The sequence below is a fragment of the Chiloscyllium plagiosum genome, chromosome 11 (genome assembly GCF_004010195.1).
Source record: "Chiloscyllium plagiosum isolate BGI_BamShark_2017 chromosome 11, ASM401019v2, whole genome shotgun sequence".
In the NCBI taxonomy this organism is placed as follows: domain Eukaryota; kingdom Metazoa; phylum Chordata; class Chondrichthyes; order Orectolobiformes; family Hemiscylliidae; genus Chiloscyllium; species Chiloscyllium plagiosum.
The window spans coordinates 58,410,670-58,434,664 of NC_057720.1; the positions used below are offsets into that span (position 1 = coordinate 58,410,670).

The 23,995-nt window shown below is 41.1% G+C and overlaps 1 protein-coding gene across 4 annotated transcripts in view; it reads right to left on the reverse strand.

The window, feature by feature from the left end:
- The window catches only part of ror1 (receptor tyrosine kinase-like orphan receptor 1), a 301,138-nt gene that overhangs the window by 87,176 nt on the left and 189,967 nt on the right, over positions 1 to 23,995 (reverse strand). For all 4 annotated transcript variants that reach the window (XM_043699447.1, XM_043699446.1, XM_043699448.1 and 1 more), the window contains exon 2: positions 12,110 to 12,178. In XM_043699447.1, coding sequence (XP_043555382.1) covers positions 12,110 to 12,178 — 69 coding nt within the window. The remainder of the gene's footprint in view (positions 1 to 12,109; positions 12,179 to 23,995) is intronic.

Consider the following 23,995-nt stretch of genomic DNA (forward strand, 5'->3'; position numbering starts at 1 on the left):
AGACATCCCAGGAAATTCTACTTCCTTCTGTCACACTTTTTATCTTCAGCTATTTCCTCTCATGAAGGCTGGGTCATTCAAAGACACAGATCCATACATGTTGCCCTGACATACCACACCCAATCTGCTGTTGTTTCTGTCTGTACCTGGACACTAAATACCAGCAGACCATAAAGGGCATCACGGAGAAACAATGAAATTGTACTTATTTAGCGCCTTCCACCATCTCAAGGTATCCCGAACAGCTATAAAGCTAAAAACACACTGCTGGAGCGGAGAACCTTTTGTATATATCAGGAAAATAGTCATGTGTCCTGGTGAGGTTTCCAATTCCTGTAGGAGGCAGACTGGAGAAGGCCACAATCTCCCATCCCTGGCTGGCCTGCCTGTTTGCCAGCACGTTCCCGCTTCCTCTTCACAAGCAGTGGGCCAGAGCTTCAGCAGGTTTGATCCCAACCCCAATTCCCTTCAGCCAACCTTTGGCGATGACCATAGCTGGGGCTGCATGATGGACAGGTTCTACTTTGGATTATCAGCCTGGCAGCTGAAGCTGGTATTAATGTCATCTTCATTCTTGAGGTGGCCTCTCTCCTTTAGCTTCAGCAGGCAAGTCCCACCTCAGACAAAGAAGCTGTTGAACTCTCAGAAGTGTACAGTGTCCGACTGGCCTCCCAGCCTTGGGAGCCTGCCCACTACCCTTCAGTCTATAATGAACATTTTCCCTGGATGTTAAATGTCCTGCATGATGAAAATTGTTGTGGGCCTCAGGCATCAACTTAATATGGAACCAGGACTTAGAATTGGGCCAATGCAAGGCCCCAACCTCAGAACTAAAATATGGACCTCTGCCTTGTCCTCAAACAATAGCCACAAAATCACTGCACTAGAGAGGTTGCAAAGGAGATTACAAGGATGTTACCATGACTGGAAAATTGCTTTTATGAGAAAAGACTGGATAGACTGGGGTTGTCTTCCTCGGAACACAGGTGACTGAAGGGATTTTTCTTTGAGTTATAGAACATAGAACATTCCAGCGCAGTACAGGCCCTTCAGCCCTTGATGTTGCGCTGACCTGTCATACCAATCTGAAGCCCATCTAACCTACACTATTCCATGTACGTCCATATGCTTGTCCAATGACGACTTAAATGTACTTAAAGTTGGCAAATCTATTACTGTTGCAGAGAAAGCATTCCATAGCCTTACTACTCTCTGAGTACCCTTCTATACCCTTATACAAGGTTGTGAGGGGTCTGCATAGAGTGCATGTGGAATGCTGTGTACTGTATTGGTCACCTTATTGAAGGAAGGATGCAAATGTAGGAGACAGTTCAGAGAAGGTTTACAAGACTGATAGCTGAAATATACGGCTAATCTTATGAGGAAAGGCTTGAAAACACTGGGGTTTAGAGGAGTAAAAGATGACTTGATTGAAATATATAAAATCCTGATTGGTCTTGATGGGATAGAGAGGATGTTTCCTCTAACGGGAGAATATAGAACTAGTTTAAAAATCAGGAGTCACCTATTTAAAACTTAGATTAAGGCTGAACCTTATCACTGAATCACAGAATTGTTAAGATGTAAAAAGAGGCCATTCGGTCCAGTATGCCTTCACTGGTTCTTCAGTCGAGCATCATTATATACTGCCTATCTCCTCTGATTTCCCCAGCCTCTTGTACATTATTTCTTTCTGAATAATTTTCCAAAATGCTCTTGAATGCCCTTAATCTGCCTCCACCAGACTCCCAGGTAGCGCATTCCATATTCTAACTATTTGCTGGGAGAAAAGGATTTTTCTCATACCTCTCTTGGGCGGCACGGTGGTACAGTGGTTATCACTGCTGCCTCACAGCGCCAGAGACCCGGGTTCAATTCCCGCCTCAGGCGACTGACTGTGTGGAGTTTGCACGTTCTCCCCGTGTCTGCGTGGGTTTCCTCCGGGTGCTCCGGTTTCCTCCCACAGTCCAAAGATGTGCAGGTCAGGTGAACTGGCCATGCTAAATTGCCTGTAGTGTTAGGTAAGGGGTAAATGTAGGGGTCTGGGTGGGTTGCGCTTCGGCGGGGCGGTGTGGACTTGTTGGGCCGAAGGGCCTGTTTCCACACTGTAAGTAATTTAATCTAATCTCTTGCTTCTTCTGCAAATCATTTTAAATCAATGCCATCCTGTTTGTGCTCATTTATGTTTCTCTCTATCTATTCTAGTCCGCATGCTCATGATTTTGAAAACCTCTATCCAATCTCCTCTTAGGCTTCTTCAGTCCATTCCATCACTGAAATTTCTCATTCCTGAAGCCATTCTTGTAAATCATCTCTGCACTGTCTCCAACGTATTCATGTCTCTCCTATAACATGGTACTCATATTATACACAATGCTCCAACTCAGGTTTAACGTGTGTCAGCTACAAGTTCTACATCGTTGAAACTTTATTGCTGGAACAGCACAGCAGGTCAGGCAGCATCCAGGGAACAGGAGATTCGACATTTCGGGCACAGGCCCTTCTTCAGGAGCCTGTGTTCCAGCAATAAAGTTTCAACTTTGATCTCCAGCATCTGCAGACCTCACTTTCTCCTACAAGTTCTACATCACCTCCTTATCTTGTACTCTCTGCCCCTATTAATACGGCCGAGGGCACTGAATGCTTTACTTCCTGCTTTCTCTACCTGTCCTGCCGTTTTCAATGATCTGCATCCATTTACACCCTGGTGCCTCTGTTTCTGTATTTTCCTTTAGAATTGTACCTCCTATTATATATTGGCTTTCAATGTTATTTCCACCAAACTGAAACACCCCTGCCATCTATTTGCCCATTCCACCAACCTGTCTGTATCTTTCTGGAGTTCCAAATCATCACCCTCACAGTTTACAATCCTTTCCAGGTTCGGTGTCATCTGCAATCTTTGAAACTGTCGCATGTACACCAAGATCCCGATCATTAATACAAATCAGGAAAAGCTAAGGTCCCAATACTAACCCCTGGGAACTCCACTACAACCTTCCTCCAGCCTGAAAAATATCCATTGATCATTACGGTTTCCTATCACTAAGCCGATTTTATATCCACGTTGCTACTGACTCTTTAATTCCACGATTTACAACTTCTCTCACAAAAACTCTAGATGCTGGAGATCTGAAACAAAAACAGAAAGTGCAGGAGAAACCCAGCAGCCCTGGCAGCACCTGTGGAGACAGGAACACTGTTAATACTTTGAGCCCAGTGATCCTGCATCAGATCTGTTCAGTTTCTTCAGCACTTTCTGTTTTTGTAACTTTCCTGAAAAGCCTATTATGTGGCACTGCATCAAACACCTTCTGGAAGTCTACGTTCACCACATCAATAGCGTTACCTCCGTCACCTCTTCAAAAAACTTCAGCAACTTAGTTAAACAAAAACTCTAGCCAAGTGCCAAATGCAGTATGTATTTTTCAGAGGACTTTTCACTCCCAGGCGTAGGAGTTTTATCACCATATCTTACCAAACTTGCTTCATTAACTACCCACCCCAACACATGGAATCCCTCCTGTCTCATCCCAACCCTCTCTGATCAAACAGCATTCCCAGAACAACTTGCCACTCAATGAGATATTTCAAAATTGACTGGAATCCCTCTTCCAATATGGTCAACACCTTCAACACAGAACAGAAAGGAAAAGGACAGGCAGATGGAGGCAATGTTTTTCACTAATCATTTAAATTACAATATTCAGGGCCCAATTCCTCATGAGCATTCTCATATACAACACAATCAATCGCTTCTGTTCAGTGTGCGTTAGTGATTGAGAGACCAATACCAGTCTATTGAGGTTGCCTGAATTAATACAGGGCCCTTCAAATATTATGCCTACACTGTGTGCAAATATCCATAATTTCCCAGTGTAGTGTGGGTATCAAATGCTGATTGTTTAAAGAAGGAAAGTCTGGTGAAGGAGTATTCGAGGGATTGTTCACTGATTTGAAGCAGTTCATTGCAGGAAGAACGATTAATACTGACTGTGTACTGTTGCAAATTCAGTTGGTGCAGTATTTCCCATGATTAGGTGATTCTGGATCAGCTCCCAGACTAGTCTAAAGTTCCAGCCCCCACTGAAGTGAACAGAGCAACTTTGTGCTATAGCCAATTCATCCCTGTAACATGTCACAGGAATGCTTGTGGGAATGACAAAAAAAAACTGATGGAGCTGGTCTCCAAGTCTGCAAAATCAATGTTATTTTAACAAAGAGTGTAGGAGTTTGCCTTTGATAGTTGAAACTTGGAAAATTAATCCTGAGATGTAGTTTTACTGTCCCTTATTGGGGACTTCTTACAGCAACTCAACTAGCTAGTGCCACTAGAAGCTGGTTAAGGATGGCCCAGGATGTGTTGTACTTTTTATAAAAGTCATCTGAAAAGTCAAGGCATCCAAATGAAATAATGACTCCATCGTTATTTTCCTCTGATTTGTAGGGGTGTAATAATTTGTGGTCAACCTATTATAAATTATTACACTTGAACAACAAATCAGTTTATTTTTGAAAAAGATCTTTTGGCTGAACTAGTCTTTCAAGTGAAAACTAGGCTCACTTCTTGATACTGCTGCCATTTGATCTCTCAAGTTCTAAGTAAAAAGAGACATATTTTATTTTGAAAGATTACAAAAAACAGTGCTATTTCTGCTCAAAGTTAAAAAAAAACTCACCATCTCCTTCTCTGCTCTGGCAGACTTTCAATTTTTACAATGTTTTAAATAATAGATCAGAATTTTAAAAATCTGGTTTTTGTATTAAGAAAACAGATATTTGCCACCATTAGGTTTTGCTCACTCCTCTGCCTTTTCTCTTTTTCTTGGGATTTTTGATTTCCCATCTTTTCTTTCTCTGTCCTCCAAAACATTTGAAGTCACAGTTAAACCAGCTATTGATGATTTACAGGAGTAAAACAATGGAAGAATTTTAATTGTCCCAAATGCAAATTTTGTGATGCCTCTCATCATTGTTGTTTTAGGTCAACTGTGAAGGGCTAACATCACTTAATAAGCTGCTATTCATTCACTGAAGTTTCAACAGGCAATCATGACTTGGAGACGCCGGTGTTGGACTGGGGTGTACAAAGTTAAAAATCACACAACACCAGGTTATAGTCCAACAGGTTTATTTGGAAGCACTAGTTTTCGGAGCATTGCTCCTTCATCCACCACAACCACCTGATGAAGGAGCAGCGCTCTAAAAGCTCGTGCTTCCAAATAAACCTGCTGGACTATAACCTGGTGCTGTGTGATTTTTAACTTTTAACAGGCAATGTGCTCCCCTAGCATGGGCCTGAACCATGTCAATTGCTGCTGTTGTGCACAGAAAGATTCTTGTAAATACTTTTGCATTCTCTCAGAATAAAGGGGAGCACCAATAATACAGTAACACAACCCACTAAAATAAAACACTGTTAATGTCAGGTGTCCGAAATAAAAGCAAAATGCTGGAGAAGCTTCTCCAAAGATACTGCTAGACCTGCAGAGTTTCTCCAGCACTTTCTGTTTTCATTTTAGTACAGAAATATTTTTGCGTGCAGCTGAGTATTCGTTCTGCTCTCCTCCAGACCCCACAATCAAATTGGGTTCTACATATTCAATCCCTAGCCTATGTCAAGTTAGCTAATCTTGCTTTATAAAACCTGGCAATCACATTAGGTCAGCTGTGAATGGTTAAAAGAAACTTACTGCTGATCACTATCTGAAAAAAGTTGCATACATGGGAGAGTGCCTGATACGCATGGAATCCTACACTTGAAATGAAACCTTCGGAAGGTAAAGGAAGAAAACTAACAGCAAGGATTAAATGAAACAAAAAGGAGAAGACTTAGCTCTGCTGGTCACCCCCAATCCCCTCCCCTCGTTATCATTAACCTCGCTACAGAGCAGATCAAATCCCAGTGTGTATATTATCTCCTGTCCATTTTGAGCTCCATAATTAATGTTAGATACCATTCTTGACATGTTTGGAGTATTTGGCTTGGGGCTGTATCCTGCCATAGAGATCTGTAAGCACAAGTATTCCATATTTTCCTACACTATCCATGATGTCTTCTCATCTCTTCTTCGAAAAGATTTCCTTTCAAGTGTTTACGCTTTTTACATTAGGTAAGGTAATTTTAAATGCAATTTAGGTACAGGTTGGCTCTCTCACTGTCCCTATTTTAACAGACCGCAATATTGGTGATATTCCTGGCCCTACCACTGAGCAGCGACTTCTGGAAAGTCCATGTATGGTAAATTAAAAAGGAGTAGGATCTGGTTTAGTTGCATGGACTGTGCAATATCTGTTATTTTCAGAATGGAAATAAATGGTTTTTGATAAGTTCCAGAAGAGCCACCCGCATCTTTTATGTTTACTGTCCCATCTCAGTTAATCTGATAGAATGGTGGAGCTAAATGTCCTAGCTTAGAAGTGCCAAGAAAAACCTGCTAATTTCTATGCGGGGACAAAGTGCTCTCATGTGTTAATCTGAGGTGAAGGACAACCGTGATGTTTGTGGGGATAGGAAAACTAGCCTTTCAAATGTCATGCCATGAGTGAAAATCAAACTCATATTCTCCAAACTTTGATTCAGCTCGTTGTGAAATATGTAAGCAGTTCAAAAACATGTTCTCTTGGTGGCCAATTAGGTTTATTCAGCAAGTAACTACACAGAACAGGAAGACAGCAGCTGCTACCCTTGGATTACCCTGGGATTACAATTAATCCCAGCCCATGTGGTCTGGGAGAGTCAAAAGCAGAACAGGATCCCACAACCTGAGTATTCTCCAATGGATATTCTGAGAGTGTGAATACTGGATAAGGAAAGCAATGAGCTTGGTTACCCGAACAGCAGGACAAGGTCCATCATGAAGACTATCCATACACAACAGGCACTTGACTGCAATGAAGGAAGGTGCCCAGTGCCTACAGAAATGCTGGGACAAAAGATAAGAGAGAAATGGGAAAACAATATAGCTGGAAGCTAGTAAATGTATAAGAAGTGCATTATCAGGCACTCTTTTGCCAACTGAAATCTTGCACAATGTTATGTGATTTCCTTGCCAGTAAATACAATCAGATAATGAATAACTGATCAACTTTGGTGGGTTGTATAAGTACTAGGAATGCCATTAGATACTCAAGAGCAGTCAATGTGTTTAGGTGACGCAACCAGTTCACTGGAAGCTGGCAGAGAGCAACTGTATTTTTACAAATCTAAAGTAAAAAACTAGATTGCACTTCTTTCTTTTAAATCCATTAATTATGTCCGAAAAGCTAAGGGCTGAACACAGCAATCATCCATTGGTCTGTCTCCCCTCTGTTGATTTCTGTGCAGGGGGTAGGGAAACCATGACTTTAATAATAAAACACTTCATTCAATACCTACAGGGTGATGCATCAAAAATCTTGTCAATTCTTTTCACTGAATGTAAACACCATCTCACTGAAACTCCAGCATGCCATCACCCACGCGTATATAGCCTCTGATTCCCCATCATGCCAAAAAAGATCTGCTATACATTAAAATATAATGAAATACAGCAGGGAGCAAGTTGATAACATGTAACTAGTATTTTAAAAAAGTGTGCTATATGTATCAGTTACACTCAGCTTCTGCCATATATGGGAGAGAAGGTTGTTTAGCTAACAAAAAGCAGAAAAGGAGGCATAAATTTTTTTTCAGGTTGGCAAGATGTAATGAGTGGTGTGCGAAAGGGATCTGTGGTGGGACCTCAACTGATAAAGATTTATATAAATTATTTGGGTGGAGGGATGGGGACATTTTGTTGCCACATTTGTACATTAAAAATTGGGCAAAAATATGTGAAAATATAAAATTGTCCATTTTGGCAGGATGAACAAAAAAATTATCTGATCGTGACAGATTGCAAAGCCCTGAGATGCAGAGGGATCTGATTGTTCATGTTCATGATACATAAATGGTTAGCATGCAGCTACAGCAAGTATTTAGGACTGCTCATAGAATGTTATCCATTATTGTGAAGGGAATCGAATATAAAAAGGGAGGTTATGCTTCAGTTATAAAGGACTCTGTTGAGACCACACCTGGAGGACTGTGCACAGTATTAATTACTTAGGAAGGATGTAAATGCAATGGAAGGAGTTCAGAGAAGATTTAATGAGGTTTAATCCAGACTAATATTTGGAATGATTGGGGTGTATTGCAAGGAAATGTTGGACAGGTTAAACTTGTTTCAGATGGAATTCAGACAAGTAAGAAGTGACTTGATAGAAATGTACAAGTTTCTGAGGAATCTTCACAGGTAGATGTGGACAGATGTTTCCAGTTGTAGGAGAATCTAGGACTAGAGGTCACTATCTAAAAGTATGACATAGTTGAGGTGATTGTTTCTCTCTCAGGGGGTCCTGTCTGAGTCTTTGGAACTGTCTTCCTGAAAAAGGTAGTGAGAACTGAGTTTTTGAATAATTTTAGGGTGGAACTGGAAACAATCAGATTAAACTTGATTTTATTAATTGGTGACTAGCATCTCCTGCTCCTCGTCTGCATGGTTGGTAAACTATATAAAGGACATATAAAGACTCTGGCTCCATATTCTCTCTATCCAGAAGATCACACTTTGTCTTAAATGTCTGTGTGTGGTGAAAAATCAACCCATAAACTTTGGGCTGAAGAGTTATGGAGAGCAGGTAGGAAAGTGGAATGAAGACTGTGAGCAGATCAACCATGATCAAATCAAACGGTGGAGCAGACGTGAGGGGTTGAATTGCCTACTCCTACTCCCAGCTCCTATGTTCTTACATATGTAGTCCTTTTGTTGTGCACAATTTGACTATTATTATGAAAAAATACACTTTGTCAAAACTTTTTGTCTTTCACTCATCAGGACAATATGCAAGAATATCAATTTAAGACAAAAACCAACACTGATACTGTACAAGAGAAGAGTGCTGATTAGTTGACAAGTGGACTCTGTTTAGTAGGGATAATAAATATATCTGAGCCTAATATTTCTTAATACTGTTTTGTATCAATTTAGCATGAGAACTTTATAAGAGTTAAGGAATGCAAAAAATGCCAAACTCCAGCATATTTAAGTCTAACCTGTCCAACCTTTTCTGATTAGACAACTTGTCTATTTTATATATGAGTCAGAAAGCTTTTCTGAACTGTTTCCTTAGACAAAGAGACCAAAACTGCACAAATTACTGTAGATGTGGTCTCAATATATAGGGCATATACGCCCTGTATAGCTGAACCACAACCTTGGTCCTTTTGTATTCAATTCCCATCACGCTAAATGGTAACATTCTATTAGCTTTCCTCATGGTTTGTTGTACCTGCAGTCAAGGTTTTATGATTCATGCATCAGGACATCCAGATCCTTCTGCATCTTAGAGATGTGTCATCTCTCAGCATTTACATAATATACTTATTCTTTTACTTTTCATACTAAAATTGACTATTTCACATTTTCCCAAATTATAATCCACTTGTTTGACTTTTAACCATTCACTTAACATATTTATATATTTTTGTCACCTTACTACGTACGCTTCACAACTTATTCCTATTCTTCTGTCAATAAACTTGAAAACCATACTTTCCCTTCATCCAAGTTATTTATTTAATCTTTATTTTTATCCTTTTGTTCCTTATGTAACCTCTAGATTTAACTGTTGATCTGCTCTTCGAATTGTGCACTGTATTCCTTCCTGTCACTGTCATTTTAATATTATATATTCAATGCATCATGTTGCATTATCCATTTGTTTAATATATGAAGAGTCATGGGAACTCAGGATACAGAATAACCTCTGGTTGAGTTTGTGATTACAGCATCGCAAAGTGACTTTGCTAGATTTCATTATAAACACAGCCAGAGGAATCTATAATGGAAAATAATGACACAGGAAGTGTAAACAGATGTATGACATTTATATACGTATATATCATAAATGTAACTGTGGTATGTAGAGGGAATAAATTGAATTATTTATCTAACTCCAGGGGTACGTAAAGTACTTTGGAAGGGAACTCCCATGGGGTTTTCTCGGTCTTCTTTCTCAATCCCTAGAGAAACAATATAAACAGAAGTTGTTGGCCATTTACGTGGTTTTCACCACTTCTGCCACTAGAGAATCCCAGTGGAAGCTCCAGGAAGTTTTATTTTACAGAAACTAATCAAAAAACAGTTACTGCCCCTCTGAGGAGATTCCTCACAAACTTCCTTCTAAACACTTCCAAAATTCCTTCTAAATCCAAGAGTGTTATAAGTGCATCAGCAATTCACATTATCACTCCAGCAATGACACTTCCTTCCCCCATAAGAACAATGCTATGATCTGCTGGTAACTACACCATTCTCTCAACAATTTCTTGTTGCCTGTCCTGAGACTGATGACACACTTTTGACCAGACTTCCATCAGTGCTGGTTTACTTTTGTGAAGGCGTGCATTTGGTCAATTTTCTGTGGAAGGCATGAAAGACAAGTCTACACCCTGTACATGTATATTTTGCAGCACAGCCTCATTCAATGGCCTCAAAATCACATAAGTGTAATGGCACAGGAGAAGGCCATACAGCCTATCATGTCTGTACTAGCCCTTCAAATGAGCATTATTTACTGCCAACCTCCTGTTTTTACCTCATACCTTGCACATCCAAATAATCACCCAGTACCCTCTTAAATGCCTCCAGTGTACAGCTCTCTAAGTGAGTATCAGAGATGAGCATCCTAGTGGGTTTTCCCCTTCCTCCTGTAGCTTCAAGAGATGTTCTAACAACCTTTCCTTTCCAAGATCAGCCAACGTTTTATAGGCTGAGTGAACCTGAAACCTTCCTACTTCATGCAGTCATAATCACACCAGAAGCTGCACTTACACATTCAGCTCCTGACACCACATCTAACATTATTTTTAAGACAGCACTACTCTTAAGGATTTTCCAGTACATGCTGATATTAGCCTCATGTCTGAAAAAGACATGAATTTCTTTATGGCTTTCCTTTACTGTTGGCCAAAGTTCTGGCTATTACTTCACAATGTAACACCCTTGTTTTAGAACCAGGAATTCAGGGAAGGATTCTGCTTCATTCTTGCAAATTCACCAACGAATTACCTGCAACATGCCTATTTGTGACACAGAATTACAAAACATCAAGAACAGAAGCAGACCACTCAACCTAAAATGTCCATTCCTGTATTTGTGCTCCACAGAAGCATTTGTTGACCTGATATGTTGATTTAGAGTCTGTTTCAATGCAGGTATTGTAATTTGCTCAACTACTTCATGTGACAGTGAGTTCCACATTCTACCCATTCACAGAGTGAAAAGATTTTTTTCCTAAATTTTGATACTGGATTCATTAGTGACTCTGGATGCCAAGGCAACTATAAACATTCTTTTGGTTATTACCCTACCAACTCCCTCCACGTTGACATCAATCAGGTCATGCTTCAGCCTTCTCTTTTCTAGAGAAAAACTCCTAGTCTATTAAATCCTATAACTAACGTAACCAGAAAAGCAGCAGAAAAAAATCATGGGTGTTGGTTAGCAATGCAGTTTGATGACTTTTAAAATACACTGCAGACAATAAAGTGAAAAGCTTCAATCAGAAGATGGAAACAGTTAAGCCTTCCTGTTGTTTTAATGAACAGAAGAGGAAGATAAATGAGAGGCCTAGAGGATTGTACGCTACAAGATTTATAGACTTTCCATATAGAGTTATGTATTTTAGAATCAAGACTGTTTCATTTAAGCCCAGACAATTTCACAAGTTTGACAGCTACAGAAAGCTAAACTACTCTGTTCTGACAGCATCAAAGCTCCAGAATTTCAAGGAAACCTTGAAACACACATCCTGTTTGAATTACAGTATCATTTTGGTGTCCCAGCGTCTCCAACCAGGCTCCAACAAAACAAATACTCAGTAAAATCACTTGCAGATGTGGACCATCGCAGAAGAATGTTTCACTCCTTTATACAGAATCTCGTCCAGTTTTACTCCTAAAGTTGCTAACAGCATGAATGCTGTTGTACAGCACAGGAGACACATATGTGTGAACGTTTTGAGGGCTGGGGTGAGCAGCATTCTATAATTCGCTGGAGTTTTACGATATGAAATGGCTGCTTGCCTGAGTCACTGGAACTGTTCCATGCTGGCGTGGAAGGCTGCAACTGAGGTTCATCTGGTAAATCCATTCCTGAGGAAACCGAAAAGAAACACTTAGTAATGTCTGAATAGAGTCTACCATAATTCATGTATTTACAAAGACATTTAAACTCTCTCCTGCTGTGATGACAAACATCAAAAGCTATTCACTCCTTTTTTTTGTTTAATGAAGTTGCATTGTTAAGGGTAATACAAAGCAATATTCTCTACATCTGCAAATCAGCGTTAATACATAACTGCTGTTACCTCCCAGAAACATACCTGAAACAAATTCAGTCCAACAACTATTCACTAATTTCCGCATCAGTCTTCCTTTTCACTTATCAGAATGAAATTGTTAATTATTGTCAAACCAAAGCTTGTTTTATAGAGTGTCATCATTCACTAGTAAGTGGGTTGAGACAGTTTAAACTCATTTCACACTAGATCTTTATTTATATCCATCATCAAGTGGCAATCTTCAGTCCATCAATCCCAGCTGGAATTGATCCAGAGGTTCCCTGAGAGGAAAAGACAATGCTGCTAACCCACTGTATTAACTAACTCTTTAAATTTTACTCTTTAAAATACAAACTGCTCATTTATTTTAGAATGGGCTTCTGGACATTATCAGTAAACTTATTCAAATGTGTTACAACATAGCTCTGGAGAGGTAGGAACCCCAGCCTTCTGGACTATGGGTAGGGATACTACCACAAAACAAGAGTTTGACAGATTGGTTTTCTCAGCTTCTAGCCAAAAGGTTCTGGTTATTTATTGCTTAAAATATAATACAATGTGCAGGTGGCATTGTATTGATAGGCTGTCAGATCACAGTCAAGATTAGAGTAGCGCTGGAAAAGCATAGCAGGTCAGGCAGCATCCGAGGAGCAAAAAAATTGACGTTTCGGGCAAAAGCTCTTCAGTAGAAATGAAGGGCTCATTCCTGATGAAGGGCTTTTGCCCGAAACGTTGATTTTCCTGCTCCTCGGATGCTGCCTGACCTGCTATGCTTTTTCAGCACCACTCTAATCTTGACTCTAATCTCCAGCATCTGCAGTACCCCCTTCAGCCCTGTCATATCACAGTGATGGACTACGTAAAGATAAGACTGGCAGACACCCAAGAGTCTTTACAAATAGATATCGGGGATCTATTTTAGCTTCAAATGAGGTAAGAGACTCAACAGCTCATTTTATGCTTTGATCTGGGTGACTGCAATTTTAATCACAGAGATAAGAACATTTGTTTACTCCAAGCCAGTAAGCTCCTCTTTAAATATGCAGATCAGGTCCTGAAGATGTCATCATGGTCTGATCTGCTATTTTAAAGTTAAACCTGAAGGAGGGATCATTGGAGGTTTCCTCACCAGGAACTCTGTGTGGGTGCAAGTTTGGTAAGTTTGTAACAAATATAGGAAGTGCTGAAGAAACTCAGCAGGTCTCAGATCAGATTTCAGATCTCCAGCATCTACAGTTCTATGGTAGGTTTGTAATTTATTTTTCAGTTTTCTTGGAAGCAAGAGCATCCGGAGTACTAGGATGTGTGATAATGCTTCTGTGACATGGCTTAACTATGCTGAGGGTGCCCTGCAATGCAAGTTGTCAATGGTTTTGTAAATGTTTTCCAAGAGGAAACCAGTGCTCAGGCAGCCACTCAGCTCCAACTGCTTGGTGACTTTGGTCACAACAATCTGCATTTTAACCGAGACCCAGCAGTTCCAGACTGGCACCACTTATGTCACTATATTCTCATCTGCGAGTTAAAATTCCATTACCAATCTTAAATGGGCCATCAACAGGACATGCTGTGTTTTACTTTTGACAAAAAAAATGAAAAGGAGATATTTGAGGATCCAAACTGCTCTCATTAACCTCTTAGCCATTGAACTCAGCATGGATCGAAATGAAAAGCAAGTTCTTTGGTGGCTGCTCATTTAGGAAATGTATGTGGAAGAAACTAAAGTGAGTAGAAAACTTGAAAGGGGTGCCATTTATAGAAAACTAAAATCTTCACAGAATACCCCTCTCAGGGGTACAAAAGGGAAAACATGAAAATCGTTTCATTTGATGAATGGAAGACAGGTGATTCATCTGATAACTTCAGACATAAGTAAAATACCCACGATCCATAGTAATATGGAATAATTGCCCTTTTCTCATTCCTTGCTTTATATCCAAATATCATGGTTGAGCAAGTCTCCATGAGCATGTCAGTTGTCAAGATGTGTGGATAAACACCTGTGTGGTATTACACTCAAACTGAGTGAAGGAAAGTACTCAATACCATTTGTGTTTGCTCTATTTCACACCGAATCTCAGCACATAACTCATTTTTAAAAACATCACTCCTTACAAGTATCAATGTATTAAACCAATCAAAAAGACAGCATTGGTTTTAGTAATTAAGGTTCTTCTACCTAATACGATTAACATGTAGTACAATAGACAAATCCTGCATTTTTCTTTTTAATTGGCCTGAGATTTCCAGTTTATTGGATTGCCTGCTTAATGTGCGCTTAGCTGTAGCTCAGAGCAATACAATAATACGTTTAGAAAACAATTTGCTCTCAAATCAGATCAAATTCTACAACAATGGCCTAGACAAATCATCCTGATGAGATTACTTTAACTGTCATTGTCTACAAAGTGCAAGAATGATTTACAAGGCCCTTCTTAATTTTATTCTTCAGAAATTGATGGCTTTAAATTGTTCGAATAGTTGGAAAAATGCTTGCTAAAAATAAAAGCAACTGTTCAGATTAGTGGACACTACCTTTGTCCTCATTAAAACATATTGTCTGAAAGGCTCCGCAGAAAATCATTGCGTGTGTATCTGGCAGCGACTCAGTAATGTCTGTGTGTTCACTTGAAGGAATTGGAATGGAGCTTGGTTGAGAATTGGTTGAGATTAACTTCAATGAAGTCTGTTCGTGGTCAGTTGTCAGCAACTTGCCAATTAACAGTGCAGAAAATCCAACAAGACTGCAGTTGAGCAGCATCTTCAAGGGAGGTGCTTTTCTTGATGGTGGATAGGGAGCAGAGAGATTGTACGGGGACAGACAATGCGACTTTGATCAGAGCACTCAGACTGATACTGCAGGAAAAATGCTCAACAATAAGTTGAGGTCAAGCAGAAAGTCCTCTCACTCTAATAAATAATGGATGCCAAAGTAAATTTTAGTGAGGCAACGTTGAGAGAAATATCCCAGCAATCAGCACTGGCACCAGGATCTGACTGCGGTCAAGGATTAAATGATTAACAATCTAACCAAAACTGTGAAGGGGAGAACATTAATCATCCCTCTCACGGATTCAGCTGAACCTAATTTTAATCTTGGTATTTTGAACCTTTCCCTACCCCAATTCCTATTGTTTTATTCAAGTCACTGTGAAGAATTTGTTGCTCCACCTCTCTCCTTGCATTCACCCTCAAAACCTACAGATGGTCAAATTCTCTTGCTCTTTCATGTCATTTCCTCCTGTCGCCAGGCTGCCTGATTTGGGACGGGGTACATATTTATCCATTTTCACTCGACGTTCAGAAGAAGCCAACAGACAGATGGGAATATGCCAGAACAAGAGGAGCACCTGCTTTTTTTATGGACACAATTCAACAATGATCCTCTTTGAAATCTTTGTGTGCTGAGTATGTTCCTATATCAAGATTGATCTTTGGTCAGATGTAGTTTATTTAAGGAATGGCAGAGATGTTAGAGATCACTGTTAGTGCAGGAGAGCAGAAAAGGTACAGGTGAAGTGCTCTGCAGTGAGATATTACCAAAGAGCTTTGGCTTCACAAACTTCTGAGATAATCCTCCCCCCACACCATCCTCCATCTCGTTAATAGCATTGCCACTGATTATGCTGAAGATCACCTCCATGTACTGTCCCTGTTGCAGTGTCATACATTGGACAACAAATCTGTGAGCTGAATCTCAGGATACCATCAAATCTGTCCAACACCAGGATAATTGCGCAATCACTCAGCAGTCAGCTCGCTGAGAACTCTATTTGACGTGCAGTTCAGCAGCTGAGAATAGGCCAAGTGCGTAGAAGCTAAACTATTGTTCCAACACAGCTTGCCTCTCATTTGTTCCACAGGATCAAAGGTTTTGTCAGATGGCAGACTGGTGCAAGATGAAACTGTCAGGACAGCTGTTAGATAGGAGAGCAAAGACTTGTGTGATCAATGGTGCTGGATATCACATACCAGTTCAGTTCGAATAAAGTGGAAGGTCTTATGATGCAGGGAGACCCTGGTGTGTTATATATAGGAGACTGCAGGGTAATGTGGGTGCAATCAATGACACCTCAATCTGGGGGGTGGGGCAGGGTGGTGCACATACAATCTTTGTGAACATTAGAGCTCTGCCTTTCTACTTTTAGCTTTCCATCTGGAAAAAGTTGGAGAAGTTTGATCAAATGAATCTGGCATCAGTTATTGATTAACGCAAGCAAAGACTGCAGGTCTGAAATGAGCTACAGATAAAGCCTTGAGCTGCAAGAGTTTTGAGTGCAATGGCTGTGGCAGTTTCATTTCAGAAAATGATAAAACTTATGCAGTCTCCTGTGCGATATGTACATAGAACATAGAACATAGAAAAATACAGTGCAGTACAGGCCCTTTGGCCCTCGATGTTGCGCCGATCCAAGCCCACCTAACCTACACTAGCCCACTGTCCTCCATATGCCTATCTAATGCCCGTTTAAATGCCCATAATGAGGGAGAGTCTACCACTGCTACTGGCAGGGCATTCCATCAGGCAACATCCTGGTAATCCTCCTCTGCACCCGTTCCAGTGCCTCCCCATCCTTCCTATAGTATGGCGACCAAAACTGCACACAATACTCCAGATGCGGCCGCACCAGAGTCTTATACAACTGCAACATGGCCTCAGGGCTCCGGAACTCAATTCCTCTACCAATAAAAGCCAGTACGCCATATGCCTTCTTCACCGCACTATTTACTTGGGTGGCAACTTTCAGAGATCTGTGTACATGGACACCAAGATCCCCCTGCTCATCCACACTACCAAGTATCCGAACACTATATCTTGTGTTGTATCTTATTGTCTCTTAAAAGTATATTTTTAAATGACAGAGTATACCTTAGTATACCTCTAAGAGACATGATAATGACATGGCTTATGTGTCATCGCACAGTAGCAATGTGTATAAAGACCACATACTCCACCTTAATTCGGATCACTTGAAGCTTGACATGCTATTGAAAGCATGCTGCTCTGTTGGAATCTAATAGCTTAATATTAAACCAGATACTTATGTGCTTGTGAATGTAACATTTCCAGTAATCTCTGGCTCTAACAAATGTTTGTTGGATTCTTCAATACCATGTTATTCACGCTTAATTTTTTATGTTATGGAAATAACATAAGCATCTCCACAACTAATAAAATATTCTGCTAGAGGCAAAAATCACATCTGTTCTGGATTATTAGCTATATGGGCTATCCCTGTAAACTGTGCTGCTACAATTTGCTCTTCTGCCAACTGAGCTCTGTTTCCATCTTTCTCCTCCTCCTCATCCATCTGTCAGACTAGAATTCCCAAAACCATCCCACATCGTAAAGAGATGCCAGAAGCTCTCTAACTGTTCGACCATTCCATGATAATTAATTCTATGCAGCAATGACTAAGTCCCAGAAAACACTGTGATCCAAGCAAAATACCTCCTTATACTTTCAAATGATAAGAGAACAGTTGATGGCTGTAGGTATAGATAAAAAAGTCTACTGTATATTTTGTTGCAATGGTTAAAGATAATGGGTCTAGTGGTCGAAATGTGGGCAAAAACAAAACAAGCAGATTTTTGCATTAGCTGTTTGAATATCGGAGCATCACAGATGAGCACTTCCCTATCTTCACCCCATTTCCACATGTACACACGTTTTAGCAGGAGTTATAGGACAGTGATTACAAGGAAATTCTGGCTGATTTACTTTTCCCCAGGAACATCAAGACTAAATCTGACAAACTTATTGTCACTCCAGCTGAGATCAGCAAACTGTATACAGACCAGAAATCAAACCAGGCACTGCCCAGGACTTTATAACTAGTTTTAACACTGTGATGTGCATTTACTGACCACGGTATCATCAAAAGATTAGGGTAATAAGTATTACATAGGATAGGTTTTTAATGCTTACAGGTAAACAGTAAGGTAAAAATGAATCAGGGCTGACAAATACCCACATTTGCTTAGCAACTTCCTCCTTCTTCCAAAACACTTTATTAGACAGTATTAGTGTTTGGTACAAATAAAGAAATAAAATATCTTACAAACGGCACTGAAATTTACAAAAAACAATCACCAAATGGAAAGATTTTACATAAAACAGAATAATCAGAAAGTATCTCAAATACACTTTTTTTTGTATCACTGAATGTCTTCCATAATTGTGACATACAATTTGAAGTGAAGGGTATTACTTTGTTCAAATTAATTTGCTTGAACGCCAACACGACCATTAAAATGGCCGCCAGCCACCCTGTACTGTATACAGTACACAGACAGTGTCACTGCTGTGACCCTATCTTTCTCGCTGTGATGTGAAGTGTATGTGTGGATACTACGGACAATGTGTTACAGTGTTTATTTGCTGTGATGGTTTCATTTCTGTTAGAAAGACAGCATTCTGTGCCCTGTGACACAGAATCCTTGCACCCTGCTCAACTTTACTTTTCTTAGTTGTACAACTCACACCATTGTCTCATAACTCTCACTTCATTGTTGTAAGGGTATAAAATTCCACTGTGTTCTTTGTTCGGGGAAGAAGCTGTGGTTCCTTCTGATCAGCCTGTCAGTGACTGCTTCAGTGGGGTCAAGTCTCTTCTGCGATATTGCTGTTTGTTAAATAAACCCTTGTCAGTTCTCAGTCCCATCTGTGTGTTTGTGATCTCTGATTAATTGGGATAAATTCTCTGACACGGTGATTACATGGGCAGCCATCTTTGTTCCAAGGTTGCTGCCATTTGCACTGACAGGCTGCATTCCTGGTGCATGTGCCATTGCTGTGTCACCGATGACACTCAGGGCAAAAAAGGAGCCTACCTGTTTATGCTAACCCCATGCCTAACTACGTCCTGCTGCAATGTTTCCTATGTTGTCACATTTGATTTATTGAAGCTTTTTCCAAACAAAAATATCATTCAAAGGAAAGCAAAAAGACTGAGTGTTGGAAATCTGGGAATTAAAAACGGAACCACAGTGCATTCCTCCAGGTAGCTGAGATTGCTTAATCCCAAGTGCCTACCTCGGACTAGCCTGGCACAGTCTGATGCTGTGGCCTCTATTACTGGTCCTGGGGGAAGGGAAAGCCCTGCCTGGGTATTACCCTGTCCAGCAGGAGCTCCAGGATCCTGTGGGCAAACTCTGGCACCGATCTCCCCCTATCTGCCATGCCAGGGGCAAATGTCAGGAACTGTTCAAGACTGCTCTGATGTGAAAGCTCTTAAAGGCAGTGGTGAATTCTAGGATATTGTTTTCTTTTCTTCATTCGCAGGATGAGAGCATCACTGGCTGGGCCACTGTTTATTGCCTACCCATAATTGCCCAGAGGACAGTTTAAGAGTCAACTACATTGATGAGGGTCAGTTAGCCAGACCAGGTAAAGATGGTTACCTTCCCTAAAGGACATCATTGAGCCAGATAGGGTTTTTTTCTGAAAATCAGCAATTAATTCACAGTCATCAAGGGACTCTTCATTCCAGATTCTTACTGAATTCAAATTTCACCATCTGCCATGGGAGGATTTGAACCCAGGTCCCCAGGGTATTATTTGGTCTCTCAAATTATAATCTAATGCCTGAATGGGCTGCATGGCATGTTGTTCCAGGAACCGCACATGGTAAAATGGAGTGGCACATGGTAAAATGGTACAGAATTGTCCAGGTTCAATCTCACCAACCCTGTACACAATAGTCCAGGTACAGTCTCACCAACACTGCACACAATAGTCCAGGTACAGTCTCATCAACCCTGTACACAATTGTCCAGGTTCAATCTCACCAACCCTGTACACAATACTCCAGGTACTGTCTCACCAACCTTGTACACAAGAGATAACACATGTGTGTTAGATAATTATTGAAGTGCTTTTGATACAAAACAGTGTGAAAACTCGCTGGGCCTCACAGCGAGAAACCCTCCAGAAAACTCAACACAACTCAGACTTTGCCAAAAGAAGTTGTAAGATTCAGCCCGGGGTTAAAGTTTTGAGACTGATAGGATTCTTAGAAGCATAGAACCCCTACAGTGTGGAAACACACCCTTCAGTCAACAAGTCCACGCTGACCCTCCAAAGAGTAACCCACCCAGACCCATCCCCTACCCTATTACTCCACATTTACGCCTGACTAATGCACCTAACCTACACAACCCTGAACACAATGGGCAATTTAGCATGGCCAATCCACCTAACCTGCACATGTTTGGACTATGGGAGGAAACCAGAGCACCCGGAGGAAACCCACGCAGGCATGAGGAGCATGTGCAAACTCCACACAGACAGTCACCTGAGGCTGGAATTGAACTCAGGTTCCTGGTCCTGTGAGGCAAAAGTGCTAACCACTGAGCCACCGTGTCACTCTTCTTCTTTGGAACTGGTCATTCAACTCATGAGCAGCACAAGTGAAGTCAAACGTAATCTCTCACAGATTCTAACACATTTAGAAGCAAATCTCTAAAAATTCCATGTAAATTTATAGCCTAGAATACTCTGGTGACTCTCTGCTTCCATGGTTCAGTCACTACCCTGCTGCTCATTGTATTCCACCATCTTTTATCTACATTCAACATTCTCATCCTAAATTCCATTGTAACCTACTTCCTCCAATTTGTTTCCAGAAGAGTAAACTTACACCGTATGAATTGGTTTCTTGAGGATTCCATTACACACATCTGGAGGGAGATAATATCATCATTGAATGCCTACAATGTGGAAACAGGCCATTTGGTCTATGCTGACCCTCCAAAGAGAATCCCACCCTATCCCTGTAATTCCCATTGCTAATCTATCTAACCTGCAATCCCTGGACCCAATGGGCAATTTGGAAAGGCCAATCTACCTAACCTGTACCACCTTTGGACTATGGAAGAAACCAGAGCACCCGGAGGAAACCCACGCAGACACGGGGAGAATATGCAAATTCCACACAGACAGTCAGTCACCCGAGGCCGGGACTGAACCCAGGTCTCTGGCATTGTAAGGTAGCAATGCTAACTACTGAGCCACCATGCCAGCCTCTTATAATTTCAAACCTGGTGATTTTAAACTTGCACCATCTAATTCTACACTCCCAGAAACTCACCATATGTCATCACTTTTGAGCGTAATTAGAAAATAATGGATGTGAGTAAATTAAATATGGTGAGTTAAAGCTAACCAGTCCATTGACAAATGGATCACATACAGAGATAGGTTAACATTCAGCCAGATTTTATTCTTCGTCAACTTGATAATGGAATGGTATTGTGTCAAACTGGTGTTCCACTTGATTCCATGAGATTTCCATAGGTTAAAGTTACCGCAAACTGTTCTTACAGACGCCAGCAGCTCCCACTACTGTTGGTTGACTGTGTATTGACCAGAGGTTCAACTGCTAACTGCTGTGAATAGCTGAGTCATCTGAAACTTTCTCTCTTATTCACAAAGAATTAAAATAAATAGTTTAGCTTTTACATCTGTAGACAGTTTATATAAAACAGTTAGCAACATGTCATAGGAACCGCAGTGAGAACACATTCTAAGCGTGCTGACAGTTAATGACATTCCTTATACTGAATGGAAGTAAATATATCCAACAACCATCCCCTAACATTACTGACGTTAATTGTTAAAACGAGCCACTACAAAGGGGTGAAGAGTGAAATGTTAACTCAACCACTAGTCTGTAAAAACGATAGGATATTTGCACTTGTCTTGGTATTAGGCTGCATTATACTTGGCTATAGATCAATTCATGCTCTTCATTATTAACTACGTGTTAAACTGCTAAGTAGCTGCTAAATGGCAGTGAAGGGTCCAATGTCTGTTTGCTGTCTTGTTTGCAACAGCCAGGGACCAACTTCCTGATTGCTTGGGTTAAATGCAGAAATAAATGATAAATTATTTACTTGTGGAATTGCTCTGGTGTGTCAGCGCCATCCTTTGGGGTTTGATGTCTGATCTCATTTGGTAAAAGATCTCAGTGTGCTCCATTGTTTTTCTTCACCTCAATGTTCAAATGCCTGAACTACATCAAAAAAAAGGAGGAAGTCATTCTAATAGCTCAGAACTTATCATCTCTGAATCCAAAAGATCAGAGAGGATAAGGGTTCAGTTTTGAATCGACTATGTCTAGTTAATTTATCCCATCCAGACCAACAGAAGGTGTACTCGCACTGAGATTAGTGAAGATAAAAGTGGATATTCTACTTCAGCCTCCAAGGGCAAAGGTAGGATCTAGGGCAGCACGGGGGCTCAGTGGTTAGCACTGCTGCCTCACAATGCCAGCCTCAGGCGACTCTCTGTGTGGAGAGTCCCTGTGCCAATGTGGGTTTCCTCCCACAGTCCAAAAATGTGCAGGCCATATGAATTGGCCATGCTAAATTGCCCATAGTGTTTAGGGATGTGCGGGTTAGGTGCATTAGTCAGAGTAAAAGTAGGGGAATGGGTCTGAGTGGGATACTCTCCAAAGAGTCAGTGTGGACTTGTTGAGGCAAAGGGCCTGTTTCCACACTGTAGGGATTCCATTGCAATAGCACTAAGTTAGGATGTATATCTTCTGGTCTGGCCCCTGGATTTTATCCATTGTCCAAGAAAGCCATGGCCTCATGTATGATAAATGAGCAATATGGTCAACATGTTGCCTGCAGGGAACTGGGGGAAGTACTGTCTTCAGATTACAAAAACAGAAATTACTGGAAAAGCTCTTCAAGTTTGGCAGCTTCTATGCAGAGAAATCAGAACAAATGTTTCAGATTCTGAGGATGGGTCACTCTCCATAGATGCTGCCAGTTCTGCTGAGTTTCTTCAGCAATTTCTGTTTTTGTTTCAAATTGCCAACATCTGTAGTTCTTTGTTTTGATTTAGTCTGAGTTTTATCCTTCCTTATGTTGCTACACAATAGATGCACAGAGTTGACTGAGTGAACACTCAGGGAGAGAGGCTGTAGGTGAGCCAAGGGTCCAAGGAGGCAGGTACCTTGATACCTTACAGGAATGGGCCTGTTTGATCTGGAAAAATGCCATCGTACAATACCAGACACCCTCTTCTGGGGTAAGGGTGTGCCTCCACTGAAACATCACCACGCTGGCAAGGCCTGCCGAACTGGGCCTAGGGAGAGCCAGCACCTCACCTTCAATCTGAGGCTTAGTAACACTGCTGGCTGGGAATGGAGAGCTGCTGGCTGGGAACGGGGAACTGCTGGCTGGGAACGGGGAGCTGCTGGCTGGGAATGGGGAGCTGCTGGCCGGGAATAGGGAGTTGATAGTAGGGCCTGTGGAGCTGCTGGTGGGGATTGGGGAGCTGCTGGCCGGGACTGGGGAACTGCTGGTTGACAGCTCTTGGGGAAGTGCCTTCATCTCTTAAGCAGCTGGAGGCCCGCACTGTAGTCACTTAATATGCGGGGATAGCGAAATGCAGTGGGAGGTTCCATGAACAGCTGAGGCAAGATGCTCCTGACTCTCTGGTCAGTGGATAGGGTCATTATCATCCTATGAAATCCAGCCTCAGCGACAGCAGGCTGTTCTTTCGAGTTCAAGTGGTATACTCTGAGCAGGAATGGTAAATGGTTGAACCACATTGCTTGTGCATCTGCTCTGTCACAAGAAGAATTACTGTGGGGGCTGGAATCTCCAATAGAGA